The sequence below is a fragment of the Notothenia rossii genome (assembly GCF_949606895.1).
Source record: "Notothenia rossii genome assembly, chromosome: 2".
Taxonomy (NCBI): Eukaryota; Metazoa; Chordata; class Actinopteri; order Perciformes; family Nototheniidae; genus Notothenia; species Notothenia rossii.
Genome location: NC_136904.1, coordinates 4,259,949 through 4,277,441, shown reverse-complemented (window position 1 = coordinate 4,277,441; position 17,493 = coordinate 4,259,949). Strand labels below are relative to the sequence as shown.

Here is a 17,493-nt window from a genome sequence, read left to right as displayed (position 1 = left end):
CTGAGCTGCTGGCCGATGTAGTTCCACAAGGACGTTTATTGTAAAAGGAAATTTTAGTCTGAATGGCTCGCTTCATTCTAACAGTTCATACAATTTTTGTAATGGCAAATAGTTGAAAGTAAATTAACATTTGTCTATATGCAGTTTTTTTCCCTTATTAAGACCCGCCCTACTCTGCCTCTGATTGGTTTTTCATCAGTTCTCGCGCTGAAAACCTGACCAATCTAACCAGCGAAGGCATAGAGTTAGCCAATATGAGGCAGAGTAGGTTTGTGTCATGAGTCTTCACAGTACTATGAAATGACATTGAGCCACTACTAAATAATGCCAGCGGTGATTGAGAAGTGGGTATACGCCATGCTGTCTGAAAAATAAGTGGGTATACGCCGTATACCTGCGTATACCCTGGACTACACCACTTGATGTCTACACCGAAGCCAATGTACAAATGACAATAAAGCCTTGAATCTTGAATTTACGGTAGTTTTTAAAATGACAACAGTAGTCTTCGGTCTTTTTTTATCATTTAAAAAAACATGTATTCTGTTTTTTTTTAGAGGTGTATGACTATTCTAACAATAAATATATGTTAAAAGAAAAATATTTAATGGAATTACAAAAAAAAAAATTCTTGTGAAATTACAGATCTTTTTTGGCAAAAAATGTGATAGTTAATGTAAACTAACGCTTTTACAAAGTAAAATGACGGTCTTTTCTTTGTGTTTTACTTGTAAATGGTCTTAGATAGACGGTACTTTTTTGTAATAATAAAAGTAATTTTCTGTATTTTAGCTTTTCTTTATCATTTTTAAAAGATAATTATTTTGTTTTCTAGAGGATTATGACTATTCTAACATAATGTTAAAAGAAAAATATTTCATGTAAAATTACAGTAATAGAGGCTTTTTGTGGTCAGGTAAGTTACTGTTTTTTTTACATGTTATCTACGTATTTTATTTTACAGTTTTTTTCCTTTTTTTAACGGACATTTTCCCGTCGCCAGAAAATTTCCGTTTTTTTACAAACATTCTTTTAACAGTTTTTACAATGTGTTGGAGCACTAGCAAATAGCAGTGTTACAAAGTGATGGAAGAGTGTGGGACAGAAACTGTTTTTTGCCTTTGAAGACCATTAACATGCAATAAAACCTATAACACACTACAGGAAAGAGAAAACCCAAAATATCGTTTATTTTCTTAAACCAACTGGCTACTTGACTGATAAGTTGCATACTGTCCCTTATTGTTGCCTGGCTTGAATTTATCTGAATCAGTTTGTTATGGAATTTATATGCCATGATATTTTACTACTTTCTTTTCTTTTGTGTCACAATGAGCCTACCGAATAATCAACACAACTTATTTATGAATGCAATGAATGTCGCAGGAAGGCGGGACTGTTTTAAAGAGGCGCTGATTGGACGCTTCCTCCCGCCGACGCACTGTTTGCGTCGTATAAATAAATCCGAGGCAGCACAGGAGACGATTGGCTGCAGGACTTCAGGTCCCTGCGCACTGACACACACAAACACACTCTCACAGCTGTATGGCAACATGTCGCAGCACACTCTTGCAGGTAGGAAGACTTTTCATTTCTCACTTTGTCTACTTTTTGTTTGATCTCTGCATGTCGGTTTTGTGTCATCGTGTTGTGTCCTTGTTTTTTTCCGACAAGTGGGACACACTGCAAATATTGGACGTACACTTATTGCACGTATTTTGTTTTTGAAAACCCCCAAAACAATTAAGATAGAGAGAGAAGAAGAGTATTTTTGTTGCATTGCATAGGCAGTCTAAACTGAGGCATGCTCTGAGGAGAGACAGGCTGCAAGTCATTGTGAGGGTGTTTGCTTTAGATTAGCCTACTTTGTAATTGTATGAATAAGGACCAAGAGCTTGTAGGTAAATAGGAAAATATAATTCAAGCACAGAGGTTAGAATAAGCTTTACTTTCTGCAAGTAAAGTCAATGCATGTTGTTATTACAGATTGAGTGAAATCTAGCAACATGCAGATGTGGCACAACTCAGATTTAACTCTTTTAGTCCCAGTCATGTTTTAGATTGATCCATCAGCCTTTACAATCTTACATCACTGCTGCAGCCTTTCTACACTTTTCATATAATGTTGGAGGACCTGCCTCTTCCTGTCCCAATAAAAGGATGACTTGCTTTGTAATTTTACATTTGTACATATAATACATATCTTGCAGTGTCTTAAAGGGAGAGAATGGTTCTTATTGGGGCATAACCCTGAGATAATTATCATGTTTAGCTCCTAATTAACTCCTAATTGAGTGCCTAAACTCACTAAGCTGATTTATGAGGAAAACACACCCCGAAGAAGTGATGGATTGTCTTTTATAAGATCACAAACATCCCCCTCTCATTGCTGGTTGTTTACCTGGAGATGGCCCCAGTGTTTTCACCACTGTCCCCCAGTGATGCTGCATGACTCATCCCCCCCCACCCCCTCAGTTTCTGACATTAATGGACATTGGAGCTCAGCGTCACAGAGTGTTCAAACCCATTTATTTTATTATTTTTAATCACAAATTCACGTTTTTGAAATTTGTGTGAGAGCTGGGAATTAAAACAACTTTTCTAATATTAAATCAAGATTTTAAGATGAGTCTTAATGTTGTTATAGATTTTTTTTATTTGTGTTTATAAGTGTCTTTTTGTTGTTCTGAGAGCTTAATTACAGTTCAGTGATTTTATTGTCTTATTTCTAACCAGACTTTTTTATTATGTATCTTTAATCATTATACCTTTCTAACTGATAATATTGATTTAATAGTCATCTCATTGTTTTAATATTTTGTGAAAGCTCCAATAATAAACCTATTATGAATCTATAAATATTGATGTATTTGGTTAAAAAAAAAAGTAGAATTTCTATTGTCTTAAACCATTACAAGTAAAAGTCTCAAGTGGGAAATGTTAATTAAGTAGAAGTACACAGGTAATACATGTACTTACAGTATTAAAGTAAAAGTACTCATTATGCATAATGACACATTATATTTTCATATAATATTATATTATCCTTTTTTTATCACTAACATAAACGTGTCAGGGCATTTTAATGTATTGTTCGTCAATGGGAAGCCAATTTTAAATACTGGTACTGCATCATCATATCATATAACCAAAGTAAATAATAACTATGAGTGTTAAATAAATGAAGTGCAGTATAAAACAGCACAAAATTGAAATACTCAAGTACAATTTTGTCAAAATAGTATGATGGTGATTGAGTATATTCTTCCCACCAATGGTAAGTTGATATATAAAATGAAACGTAAACACATATGTTCAGAGATGTTTTAGTAAAGATGTTATTGTTGTTGTTTGGGTTATTTTTTCCTGGGAATGGTGAGAGCAATAACGAGTTTTATACATAATACTGAAGAATACCATGTATGATGCTCCAGTGATGAAATCAAACACACAATAATTGAATTAAAGGGAAACTGACACAGATGCATTGCATGTACTCTGCTCCTGCTTTGGATCGAACTGTGACAATCCCATTTATACAATTATGATGATGATACTTCCTCTTTGATCTGGTTAGGAGCGCAGACTGCAGACACAACATGACCGTGTTCGGAGTCAGGCATCACATCAACTCTTATAATGAATTCCCCATAAATTTGTCTTTACTGACGGGTCAATCGATGCACATAACGTAATACATTTGTTAATTTGCAAATGAGTATTTTCTCTGTTTGAATGGAATACAGAATTCCTGAAAGCCTTACTGCATTATATCCAATAATATTTTGGATTTTAACTGCCATCTGCCGTCATAAATGTGTCCAAAAAATTGCATCCAAATGCAGAATATGAAGCGTCTCATACCAAAATCTAACGGACCCTCCACTGAATAACTGTCATGACTAATACTGAAAGGAAACGTGTATTTCCTGGTCCTCATAAAACCCGTTAGCACAGCATTCATGTCTCATTTTGAGTTTTTCATCATAAATTGGTGCAAGAAAAACCTTGTCAAAATGCAGTAAAAGATGAAAATCGTCCAGACCCTCCACTAAAAAGTGTCCCGACCAATTTTGGAACAAAACCTGTACTTTTAGCTACTCGTTAAATCCATTAACATAGTTTACAAATGTCACTGCCTTGTGTATCTGCGTTCTCCGTCATGTAAATTGGTGCAAAAGAAGTTTGTCAAAATGCCGGAAAATATGAAAAACTTCCAGAATGTGGCCCGACCAATTTCGAAACAGCCTATATTTCCTGGTCCTCATTAAACCTGTTAACCCAGTATCTGTCCCTTTTTGTGTTTTCTGTCCTCAGTTCACCTGCAGATCCTTCTGGCGGTGGGTCTAGCTGTGTTTTGCTACTGTCTGGTTCTCGGCTGTGTCCTTTGCTGTCGCAGAAAAAAAAGCGTTTCATCGGAGGACAAGGAGGCCGTCTTCCTGTCTCCTCATCCTGCCGAGAGAGTCACTTTGACTCCGGTGAAGCAGCAATACGAGGAGCTGGATGGAGACGTGTTGGAGTTCCCGTCGTCTAACAGCATCTCTTCTCCATCAGAGGACGATTTCACCGCTCTGCTCTTTGACCCAAACCCCAATAACCTGTTGCCATCACCATCTTCTTCTTTCCCGATGCGTCGCCTCAGCACCCCGGCTGTCCCTTGCTCACCTATAAATAAATCCCCGAGTCATGGAAGAGCTTCCCTGCCCTCCCTCACTAAGTTGTGCAAGTCCAAGGGTCGGAGAAGCACCGTGAGTGGAGAAAGCTTCCTGTACAGCTGGAACAAAATACCAGAAACATGCAGGTCCGCTGCAACTCTTACTACTTTTAAATCAAGGCTGGAGACTTTTCTTTTTGCCGCTCATTTTAATTGATATATTCATATCTCTGTAACCTTTATTTTTCATGTAGCCTACCTGTGTTATTTATGTTTTATTGTCTTTGCTTTTAAGATAAGATAAGATGGACCTTTATTAATGTGCATGGGGAAATTCAGTAGTTTAACAGCAACAGGGTAAGATTGAAAAACAGGACAGCACAGATTCACACAGATTAGAGATTATTAAAAATTCAACATAAAATCAAAGACACAAATACAATTATATACAGTTAAGTCACTTTAAAATAAGAAATGAATTAAGATGAACATATATTTTGTGTTTTTTAAAATGCCATTTTATAATATCTTTCTGCTGCACTATTAATTATCTTAATGCCTTTCATTTTTGTAAAGCACTTTGAATTGCCTTGTGTTGAAAGGTGCTGTATAAATAAACTTGCCTTGCCTTGCCTTACAGCGGTCACCTGACACCTCCCAGCCACCAGGGGGAGCCATATTATCCATCCCAGTACGGCTCTAACTCCACTTTAAAACCAGCTCCTCTCCTCCACTTCACCCTGATCTTCTCCTCCACCTGTGGCACCCTAATGGTCAACATCCTGGGGCTTTCGGGGGTCAATCGAAGGCGTACGGGGGTGTTCGTTAGGGCTAGCCTACCCCCACTTTGCCCCTCCACTCAGCGGACGACGTCCAGGCGCCGCAGCCTCAGCACGGAGCTCCACGGTCAGAGCCTGGTGCTGCAGGTGGGCTCTGTGGCGGAGCTACGTAGCTGCACACTGAGGCTGTCGGTTTTAGGCCGGGAGTTCTCCGGCCTGAGGGAGGCGGCGTTGGGATCGGTGGAGCTGCCCTGTGAAACGCTCGAGTGGGAACCGGATAAAACTTCAACCTACAGCCTGCAGCTCAACCCAACCAAAAGCAAGCTGAAGAAGGTATATCCCATTCATTTGTTGACATAAACTTATTATTGGGGTAGGTTTTGGAATTTCAAGGAACTGTTGGGGAAATATTTTCCTAGGCCCATAACTTTGACCCAGTTTATCAGTCTGTACTGCCCTCACTGAGCACAGGCCCGAGACCTTGAGCCGCTCTCAGTGTTTTGTCTTCCTGTTCCTGCCTGTTGGCGTCAGCTGATAGAGGTGTTATGGTTTTATCTTGTTATGCAGCATGTTGATTATTCTCTCAGAACTACATGGGTCTGGGGTAGAGATCGTGCCATCACAGCTCCTGCTCTCTCTGTGTCTCTCTGAGTCTCTCTGAGTCTCGTCTCCATTGCTTCAGAAGTTTCCATCACAGGTATATCCCAAGTACTCATTGATTTGTTGACAAAAACGTAGCCTTTACAAGCATTAGTACTCAAAGGAAGTGTGCTGGAAATCGAAGCAACTTTTCATATTGCCCAAACGGCGGAACTACATCTTCCGTGTCAGGCAGTGATGTCATTGGGTCCAAAGATATGTTTTCCAATTGACATACATTGGGAAAGAGATGTCTGTAATTAAGTCAACCTCCACCTACAGCCTGCAGCTCAACCCAACTAAGAGCAAGCTGGAGAAGGCATATCCCAATTATTATTATAATTATTTGTTGACAAAAAACTTAGCTATTACAAGCATAAATATACAAAAAACACAAATGTTCAGTAAAGCATATGTAATACAGATATGTAATGCAGATTTGAAGTGGTCGACACATCAGTTTCTATGTTATCAGCCCATTGAATGGTGGTGATATGTCAAAGAGTCAATATTGGCATGTAGATTCGTATCATCCATGAGAAATCTTGAGCGTACTTGCGCTTGACAAAAGTTAAGCTAAATGGAGACAGATTTAAACACTTGCTTTATGTGGTGAAGTAAAACAACTTGTTTTAGGTTCAGGCAACACAACTACTTTGTTACGCTAAGGAAAAGACCATGTTTGGGTTCATTTGAATTGTTCAGTTTGGGCAAAATAGGCGAACTTCACCTAAAACCTGAAACTTCCTGTTGCCAGTGGGTGGCGCTACGTCAAAGAGTCAATATTGGCGTGTAGTCTTCAGGCCTGGACTCCTATCATCCATAAGAGATTTGGAGCATATTGAATAATGTGCGCTAAAGTAAAGCCCGGCAGCTCAACCCAAGCAAAAGCAAGTAGAAGAAGGTATATCCCAATTATTCATTCATTTGTTGACAAAAAACCTAGCTTTTACAAATATAAATACACAAAAAACACAAATGTTCGGTAAAGCATCTCCGATACGATAATACTTTGATGTTCAGATCAAGTCTGAAATTTGACTTGCATCACAGCAGCTCCATGTGTAACATCAACAGACAGATATCAAGACACAATACATGAAAAAACTATGGTATTTGAACTTCTCTTTTGGGACACTGACTTTATGCACTGCTCTCCCTGTACTGATGTCTCTCAAACAAGTTTTTTTAACTAAGTATGCATCGTCAGTTGATTTCACAGATAGGGAAATGTGCAGACCTGCAAATAGCACATATCATGTTTAATCCATGAAGGAATGCAGCGTCTAATCAGCTCTCCCATTAGCCATTTTTCCACTGTTGTTAGTCATGGTGACATTGTTGTTAGTGACTGCAGAGCAAACAACCAAAGTGCTGAAAATTGGCAGCGTGCCCACGCTGTGCCCTCTGAGACTCAGCCAGAGGGCACCAATAACTGACTCCTGCAGGAAGGAGGGGGGGGGGGGACATTACTTTGTTCTCGTCTAGAATGCATGCAGTTTGCTCGGCAGGGAGGACAGTATCATTTCCACGCCACACAAGGTTCGTCATCCCATTGGCCATCAAACTCTATAACTCTTCACCTGTCAGTAAAGAGAACTGAGAACTTCCACAACACCACTATGTGCAAAATAAGTACCATTACCATCATTATACACTCTGCTATATATCATGTGCAATGTTCTTCTTCTTATTAATAATGTTCTATAATAACGTGCAATTACATATCTTCCACTACGTTTTTTTGCAGTACTAAATACTCACTGTACAGTATTTTACATTAATTATGTGACCGTCTATGTTCCCTAGTTATTTAATTGCTCTTTTTACTGCACTGTTAGTGTAGAGTTTTATTTTTATGCTGCTGTGTTTATTTTATTTTTTGTAACTCTGGCTCAACAATTTCCTTCGGGATAAATAAAGTCCCATCGTATCTTATCTTATCTTTCTCTTGTTTGGTGTGAATCAACTGTTTGGATGTGGATGTGACGTGTACGGACTCTATCTTTTAATGTAGGCTCTTCCAGGATTTACAGTTCGTAGAATTGACGATTATTCATCTGCATTACATTCCCTGCTTTGACATTTTGTTGGAATAAGGTGCATGATGATTTAAGGATACAATCAATCAATCAATCAATCAATCAATCAATCAATCAATCAATCAATCAATCAATCAATGTTTATTTATATAGCCCAATATCACAAATGTTACATTTGTCTCAGTGGACTTCACAGTTTGTACAGAGTATCAGTATGACAATACGACACCCTCTGTCCTTAGACCCTCTGTCCTTAGACCCTCTGTCCTTAGACCCTCACATCGTACAAGGAAACACTTCCAGAGAAACCCCACAGTTTAAAGGGGAACATGGGAGAAACCTCAGGGAGAGCAACAGAGGAGGGATCCCTCTCCCAGGACGGACAGAAGTGCAATAGATGCCGTGTGTAATTTGTAAAGATAATACATTTGCAACATAGGTAGTCCAAATGTTTGGAAATGCATGTGTGTATAATAGGAAGATGAATCCACGAGGATATCCATCCAGGACTTATGATGCAGGACCACAGCCACGACTCAAGATCCAGGGTTCGCGATCCAGGACTCAGGACCGCAGCAACAGGCACAGCCATGACTCCGGATCCCGGCGTATATAGACACCAAAAAGAAAGAAATTTGGGGAAGCTGGGTTAATCGGAACATGAGAGTACACAGATATAGACAGAGAGAAGGAAGAAGTGAGATATCCCCCGACAAACTAATCCTATATCAGCAAAACTAGGGGCTGAATCTAATCAGCCCTAACTATAAGCTTTATCAAAAAGGAAGGTCTTAAGCGCACTCTTAAAAAAGGATAGGGTGTCTGCCGCCCGAACACAAACTGGAAGCTGATTCCACAAATGTGGAGCTTGATAAGAAAAATATACAAGCGGCCGAGATGGGTTTTCTCCGCAGGGTGGCTGGCGTCTCCCTTAGGGATAAAGTGAGAAGTTCAGTCATCCGGGAGGGACTCGGAGTTGAACCGCTCCTCCTTCGCGTCGAAAGGAGCCAGTTGAGGCTTTGAATTTAAATTTAAAAGGGAGAGTAAGGGTCAGTGTCTCTGAGTTAAAATGACGGAGGCGCTGAGCCTTAACTGAACTCACTTGTTGGGATAAAATCTCCTTCACACTCTGCTGCTCGACGTCTGACTCACCACCGCCCAACCGACGCAAGCTATAGAGATCTGACTGGAAATCAGATGTAAATGACCCCTTTAGAATTACAAATGAGCTTTCCCTTCTACCCAGAGTGCCTCAGTGCATTGCAGACGGCTGGATTATTTTAGGATGGGTGGTCAATGGCGAGAACATGCACAATCCTGACATCTACATAAAACCAACATCACAGATTAACTTTAAGTGATTGGAAATGTGATGCAGATTCTGAACAGCTGAGCTCCTCAGGCAGGGGAATCCAACGTGCCTCATGAATAAATGTGATTATATTTGTAATAGATCCATGAAATGAAGATAAACTCATTGACATTGAAGCTCCTACCCTTTCCTTTGACAGCCAGTGATTCACTGTGAATCCCTTTTAATGTATTCTGACAGTATCAATGCCTTGGGGGACTCATTCATTTACAGTAAAAATACTGAGCATGGGTTTGAAATGCTTTACAGTTTAAATCTGCTCCGTTCTCTTGGTTTATTTCCTCTGTGTCACTTCCTCCACTTCCTAAAAGGATGAAGGGAACATCTGCAGAGTGAAAGAAGACCATCTTTCTTCCCTTTTGTCACATGTTTCTTTCTCCCTTCTTTCCTATCCTCAGAGTGTGAGCTCCCAGGAAACTCTGGGTCGCAGGAAGAGCTCGGTGTGTGTGCCGCGGGTTTTGGGCCAGCTGTTCGTTCTGCTACAGTTTCAGACTCTGGCTCAGCGAATCAAAGTGATGGTCAGGAAGGCAGAGAATCTGGCAAAGCTCACACGCATCCCAGGAGCTGCAGGTAAACACTTAATAATAAGATAAGATATTTTTCTACTACTGTTACCCCCTGCAACATGGGGTTAATGATAATTATTTACAGTGGCAGTGACACAAATTTTCCTGTAAACATGAAAAAACATTTTCAGCAACTTGACAACACATTCAAATCAAATCAAGTTTTATTTATATAACACATTTTCAAAACGATTTTTGGTCGAGCCAAAGTTCTGTACATGCAATAAAAACACTTTACTGCGATAGCAAACATAAGACAATCAATTACAACAGCAAATATAAAAATCAAACACAGGTAAATGCCAGGAGTCGTACTCTGCTCTGACTAGAAGGCCAGGGAGAAGAAGTGAGTCTTCAGTAAGGATTTAAAAACCCCTAGGGTCTGGGCCGACCTCACATGGAGGGGCAGACTGTTCCAGAGCCTAGGGCCAGCTGCTGCGAAGGCTCGGTGCCCTCAGGTTTTGAGCCTGGTCTTGGGCACTGCCAGCAGCAGCTGGTCAGCAGACCTTAAAGCTCTGGCTCTGGTGTAGCGATGGAGGAGTTCTGCTATATAAGCCGGAGCCAGCTCATTTAGGGCTTTGAAAACAAATAAAAGGATTTTAAAATCAATTCTGAACCGAATTGGAAGCCAGTGCAATGAGGCCAGAATTGGGGTGATGTGGTCACGCTTTTTGTGGCCAGTGAGAAGACGTGCAGCTGCGTTCTGGACTAACTGCAGTTGTCTAATTGAGGCCTGGTCCATACCCACATACAGAGCATTTCAGTAATCCAGTCTCGAGGTAACAAAGGCGTTAATAACCCTTTCTAGGTCTTTAAAAGATAAAAACGACTTGGTCTTGGCCAATAGTCTTATTTAAAAAAAAAAAGAAGCAGGTCTTGACTACGCTGCTGACCTGCTTATCGAATTTAAAAGCGCTATTGAAGGTCACTCCAAGGTTCATGACAGAGGGGAGGATGCTTTTATTGAGGGAGCCCAGAATATCAACCGGAGAGGCTGGAGATCGGGGTCCAAAAAAGATGACCTCGGTCTTGCTCTCGTTGAGGTTGAGGACATTTTGGCTCAGCCAGGATTTGATCTCTGCAAGCTGCATCAATAGCTGTAATGAGTTGACATTTGAATTGAGTGGCAGATAGATCTGTACATCGTCGGCGTAGCAGTGGAAGGGGATGTTGTGTTTTGTGAGAATTGAATCTAGGGGCAGTATGTACAGTAGAAAAAGGATGGGGCCCAGAATCGAGCCTTGGGGAACCCCACAGGTAAGAGGGGCTTTAGCAGAGGAGAAGGCACCTAGCTGCACTGAGAAGCTACGGTCTGTCAGGTAGGACCTGAACCATGCAAGGGCAGAGCCTGTGATGCCTGCGGACTGTTCGAGCCGTGACAACAGGATGCTATGATCCACAGTGTCAAAGGCAGCTGTCAGGTCTAACAGCACCAGGACAGCTGAGTCGGCGGCTAGGAGCAGATCATTAAAAACTCTTAAAAGGGCTGTTTCAATGCTGTGAAAGTCAGACTGAAACTTTTCATGGATGCCATGTGTGGTTAAAAAAGACTGCAGCTGGGCATAGACTACTCGCTCCAGAACTTTAGATAAAAAAGGTAGCTGGGAGAATGGAGGGGTCGATATTTTTCTTTTTAAGTAATGGCTGCTCCATGGCATGTTTGAAGGCAGCTGGGACACATCCTGAGCTAAGAGAAGTGTTTATTATTAATATCAAAAACATCTCTGAGAAGGCGAGAGGGAATGCCGTCTGAGGTGCAGTTTTTCGGCCGCCGGTGCTTGACAACATCCGAGAGAGAAGAGAGGGATACAGGCTCAAAGTGGTCGAGGACAGCATACATTGCTTGACATCATATTATACTGAATATGTTTGGGTTTGGACTCGAGGAACTGCATGAACCGCTTTTAATATTTACCCAGAAAATAAGATGCAGATGAATCATTAATGAAAATAATTGTGAGTTGAAGCCCTATTGGTGAGGAGACTCTTAAAAACACAATTCAAACTGGTTTAGGATCATCTTACTCAGAAAAACATGTATTACAAATGTATTTTCTGGCAATAACTGAGTTGTGTGGACATTTCGAGGCAACATAAAAAAGCCAATACTGACATATCAGCAGCAGTTATTTAGCAAAAAATAGCTTATTTTTACATCCTACATCCTCTTGTGTGTTGTGTTTTTGCCCTATACTGTTAAGATCTCAGGCACTTAGGAGGTAGGACCCAATTGCACGACCCGGGAGACAGAGGTAAAGTATTGGTAAGATACTTTATTTTTCCAAGATATAGCAAAAATGAACAACAAAAAATGGTCACTATCAAATCTCTAGCTGAGATGACAAAAATGAGAACAAAAGGAAAAATGCTCACGTAGTGAGGATCAAACTTATCAAGAACACAAAAGAGCATAGACCTGACTGTGGCAAGAGACAAGAGCAAAGCACTGACCATGACAAGAGACAAAAACAAACTGACACTGAACACTGGGAGACAGGGGAATTTAAACACATGACAATAAGACACAGGTGGGAACAATCAGGGGCGGGACGGACGCTGATGAGCACGGGAGACACAGAAGGGGTGACAGGTGAAAACAATCAGGCAATTAGACACACCAGGGAAACTAACGACAGACAGGAAAACACGGGGAGAAAGACCAGACAATACACAGGGAGGAAAACATGACAAGGAGAACAGAAAAAACACCCACTACCGGACACACAAAACTAAAAACGTGACACAACACAAGAGTCGTAACATATACTACAAAACAAATGTCCCATTGAGAGAAAATAAGGTACAGATGACCTGCATATATGGAAACTGTACTCACACCATACAGGAGGACAATGGTTGGACATGTAATCAGGTCTGTGGGCCTCTGTCCTTATTTCCCTGTTTTGTCTCGGCCACAGTCAGACAGACCGGATCCTTCTTTGGCTTGTTTTATAATCACATTAGCCCGTTGTCATTTCCCCTCCTGTCTGCATCACATCTCACTGCAGCTGATTTAAAGCCCTGCCGTCGAGGAGAGGAGGAAGCAGGAGATGGTGCAAGAGGAAAACAGCTTTAATGTTTTGGTTTCCTGCAGTAAATGTGACAGTTTGAGGCTGAGTGGTCAGTTTCCTCCTTTGTGAGTTTGTGAGTTTCTGAAATTTTGTTTGCTCAGACAAGTTGTTTTTAGCATTTCTAATTAATTCCAATACGCCTGTAGAACGGATTTATTGGAGAAATCATATTTTGCAAGTGATTATGCAGATTTGGAAGAGTGATAGTGGAAAGGAGTTCAAGGAAGTATTAGATCAACACAAAAACTGCAGTGAGTGTGTGTGCATTCAAGACCAACAAAAACAACCAATGATTGGATTTTTTAGTCGATGAGAAGATTTCCAGACTTCTCACTTGATTTACTATCTCAGTAAACTCTTTCCTGAAAAGGTTTTGATCTCAATCTCTAGTTTCAAGTCTTCTTCAACCTAGCATGATGTTTATTTAGTCAATTATGGTCATATTTGGAGTAAAATAGAAGATAAAGCAGGGTGTGCTTTAAGGCGGGACTACTTTTTGATTGACAGGTTGCTAACACTGCATTGTCTGTGATTCCTTTTAAAAAGATGTTCAGTTCATGAGAGTTAACTGTAGCATTATGATCTCCTACACACCATCATGTTCAACACTCAATTCCACTTCCTCCTTTCCTGTAACTTCTGGTTGCAAAAAAAAAGATATCAATGGTTAAAATGTCAAACTTGACGTCTCAAAACCAGTCGACAAACCATTTGGTGACATCACTTTTTTCACTTCTTATATTCAGTCTGTTTTAATCAAAATTGTTTGCCTCTTTTTGGTTTATTCTTGTCAAAATGAACCCTTTAAATAAAAATATGGCAAAAATAGAAAAGCAAACTGAATTAAATAAATCAAATCATGACGGTGGATGTGTTTGCACAATAACTTTGACCTGCACACATACATGTAAATATATTTAACAATCCGGACTCAGATATGTATATATTTTCCTTTTAATTAATTTAACAACATTCTTGTTTTAAAAGTTACTTATCTGTATATCATTTTTAAATGAAAAAAACATTGTTTTCAAAGATTCAAGATTCAAAGGTGAGCTACAGTGTAGAAATGGCAATGACATTATTCTGACCTGAGCTCCTCCAACAATGCAACATACATAATAAAATACAAAGATACAAAATGTTTTTAATTGTATCTTTAATTGAATTGATCTTGTGTGAATCTGTACTGTAATTTCGCTCTCACTGTGTTGATGCTAAAACTCCTGAATTTCCCCACGGGGATAAAGGTCCATCTTATCTTATCTTCTCCCCACAGACCACTACGTTGTCATCAACCTGCGTCAGGATGGGAAGGTTATCGGTACGAAGGAGACCAAAGGGGCGAGCGGTTCGAATCCCGTCTGGAACGCTCCCTTCCTGTTCGACCTGCCGCCTGGAGACATCTCCCAGCTGGTGCTCGAGTTCATCATCATGCAGGTATTTCAAATTTCAAGGCTTTATTGTCCTTTGCACAGCAGCTACAGTGTAGATATGGCAATGAAACGCTTTAGTCACAGGCTCCTCCAACAGAGCAACATGAATATATATAGGACATAAAACAAATAAAACAGATAAAATAGTGCAATAGAATGTTTCGAGATGGGCAAGTAAATACAAATAAAATAGAAATAGTGCAAGAAGAGTCCATCCACAAGTAAATGGAATGATATATTAGATAAATTATTTGCAAAATGAAAACAGATTAATGTTTATGGATGTTCTTTAAATAGTTCAGGTGTTTGGTACGAGATTATTTAGCAAGTAATTACATAATAAACACTGACCTTCAGTTTTAGGTTACACAGTTCACCCTTAAATACCTCATTGACTTTTTCCTGTTTATCTATATATATGTTGTAGTGTGAGTCGCCCAGTGACGATAAACTGTAGAGATGTCTGCCTTCTGTCATATACGATGGAGGTAAATTTAACAACATTCGTAACTCAACAAACACTATGGACGAAACGTTATGGAAATGCACTTTTGAAGAAGTCATGACCCATTTACTCAACAGACTTCCATACGAGACATTTAATGTAGGAACTGTTTTCTTTCTAATGAAATACACCCGATAACAGTATGATTGTGTGGAAGGAAGCGTTCATACAGTACACTCATGGACAAGTGTAAATGCAGAATTCCTTCTGTGTTGTAAAAGGGTAGAAAGAAATAGTTCCTACTTGAAACTAGACAAACAAAGATATGTAGATTATTATGAGTTATGGGTTAAGACCAGGGCTGCCAACACTCACGCATTGAGCGTGAGAGTCATGCAATCAACCCATATCTCACGCCACACTTGCCTTTCCTCACGCTAAGTTTTCATCCAAAATAAATGTATATAAAAATAAAGTGAAGGAACAGCAAACCGAGCGGTCCACGAAATGAGACGGTGTTCTGGCTTTGTTCAGTAAAGTTGGAGCGATATTGGGAGATTCTGATTTCACGGATCAATAACTCATGAACAAAACGTTATTCAGACACAAATGACGTCTCCTAAGTACCGTGGTAAGGTTGACAACGAACTACAATCACATTTTGATCCAAAAAAAAGCACCTTCCTCCGAGCTGGACACATTACATTGGTCTCTATCCGCAGCCGGAGAAGAAACGAGTGTTCAGGGACCGTCTGCAAAGTGCAACTCCGAAAAAAGAGAATACAATAATATTCAATCACTATTATACAGCTTATTACTACCAAACTCACTACACACATCAATAGTCTCCTGGTGGTCATACTACAGCAGAGAGTTTGGAAGAATATGCCTTTGAATAATTTTGGGGAATATTTATAATGTAAAATCTTCAATAAATATGGCATCATCTTCAATAACTTATATATATATTTCTACCAAACTCACTATTTGCATTGTTGCTGTTAGCATCTGGTTAGCTAGCTGCGCTAACGGATATTAGAAGCTGTTTCTCAAACAATGAGAGGGAGAGCTCTGTCCTGTCAGACTGAGAGAGATAACTACAGCTCAGTGAGGTAAGGGACTCTCTGTTTAGATAGTTAACTTTAGTCTAGTTATCTCAGTTGGTCTCAAACGTTTTGGTCACCATTTATGAGAATAAATGAAAAACAGTTATGAAATACTATATGACAGTAAAACAAGAATACAGTTTAAAAGGTGAGTGATTTGTAGAATATCGATAAAGAAAAAGAAAATCTGTGTACAGTTGTGTTTCATCTGGATGTTGAGAGATGTATCCATAGATCTCTTAATGTTGCTCTCAAAGTGCACCAGGTTGATGCATTTAACTTCAATATTTAAAAAATAATCTTCCCGGGGGAGCATGCGCGGTACCCCCCCCCCCCCCCCCCCCCCCCACTTATAAAATAGCACTTTACCTCTGCTTACACCTATATGCCATTTTATATGCTGTCAGCTGATTATCGAGCCTTCATTGTAAGAGTCGCGGGTACACTGTGTATGTGCGTATTCCACTGTAGTGCCCGGTATATTAATGGGAAACCCTAGTTTGTAACACTGTACACATGAACGTTTCTTTTTTCGGTTCACCAAAAACAAAAACTCACTCCAAGCTGAACTCAAATGTTGGCAGCCCTTGTTAAGATTTCTGCAAAGAGACATTGTTGTTGAGCATCTTTTTGGTAGAAAAAGCAGACAGCTCTTCAATATTTCCAACTCAGCAACTTAACCCCCCCAAAAAAAGTTGATAAGTAGGAGGGCCAGTTTTGCTTTTATGTGGAAGTGACTGTTTTCAAAGGGTGAAATAAAGGGCATGAGACGTTAAAAGGGACTGCAGGCCAGATTTAAACCATATTTGTATCTGAATATCTTCATATGTTTTATTCAGTATTCTCCATGTGTCCACAGGGCCGTCTCTACACTAAGAGCAGTATTCTGGGTCGGGTGTTAATCGGCGGCGATACCTCAGAGGAGGGTCAGGGACACTGGAAGGAAATGTGCAGCCGGGGGCAAATAGAGACGGCTCGCTGGCACAACATCCAATCAGATGGGCTGCACTGAATACATCAACTCTCTGACTGAATCACCTCCCGACAGCGAAACACAGAGAGTGGGAATAACGTGCAATGGGGCGCCAAGGTATTTAATTTGAGCCCTTTAGGATCAGATGTGGATTTTGGTAGCTTTGGCAACTTTGATAGAAGCCATAATTATAATCATGCATTGAATAACTGGTCATGCTGTTTTAGAAAGAGACGGATATGCAGATACTGTATATGCAGCAGCTCTCTCCATATCAACAGTTTGCATCCCAACATTGCCTTTGTGATTATCTCCACTGTGACTTCTTAAAAACGGTATAAATGTACAACTGTGTCGTTCTGGTTGAATGCAACTTGTGCTGATGTGGTTGTTGTAATGTATGTAGTGGG

At 40.0% G+C, this 17,493-nt stretch overlaps 1 protein-coding gene across 1 annotated transcript; it reads left to right on the top strand.

Annotated features, from left to right (window-relative positions):
* Positions 1–1,497: 1,497 nt before the first annotated feature.
* LOC307025625 (uncharacterized protein) lies at positions 1,498–17,148 on the top strand. Its single transcript, XM_079660437.1, has 6 exons — positions 1,498–1,575; positions 4,318–4,801; positions 5,295–5,766; positions 9,885–10,056; positions 14,403–14,563; positions 16,970–17,148. Exons 1-6 carry the CDS (start codon positions 1,554–1,556, stop codon positions 17,120–17,122), a joined length of 1,464 nt encoding a protein of 487 aa, XP_079516563.1. The 5' UTR covers positions 1,498–1,553; the 3' UTR covers positions 17,123–17,148.
* The last annotated feature ends 345 nt before the right edge of the window (positions 17,149–17,493 follow it).

Excerpts from the sequence above, each read along its gene's own strand:
- LOC307025625 (XM_079660437.1), top strand. The coding sequence starts at position 1,554 with ATGTCGCAGCACACTCTTGCAG. Across the intron at positions 1,576-4,317 it reads GTCGCAGCACACTCTTGCAG|TTCACCTGCAGATCCTTCTG; the intron begins GTAGGAAGACTT and ends TTCTGTCCTCAG. Across the intron at positions 10,057-14,402 it reads ACGCATCCCAGGAGCTGCAG|ACCACTACGTTGTCATCAAC; the intron begins GTAAACACTTAA and ends TTCTCCCCACAG.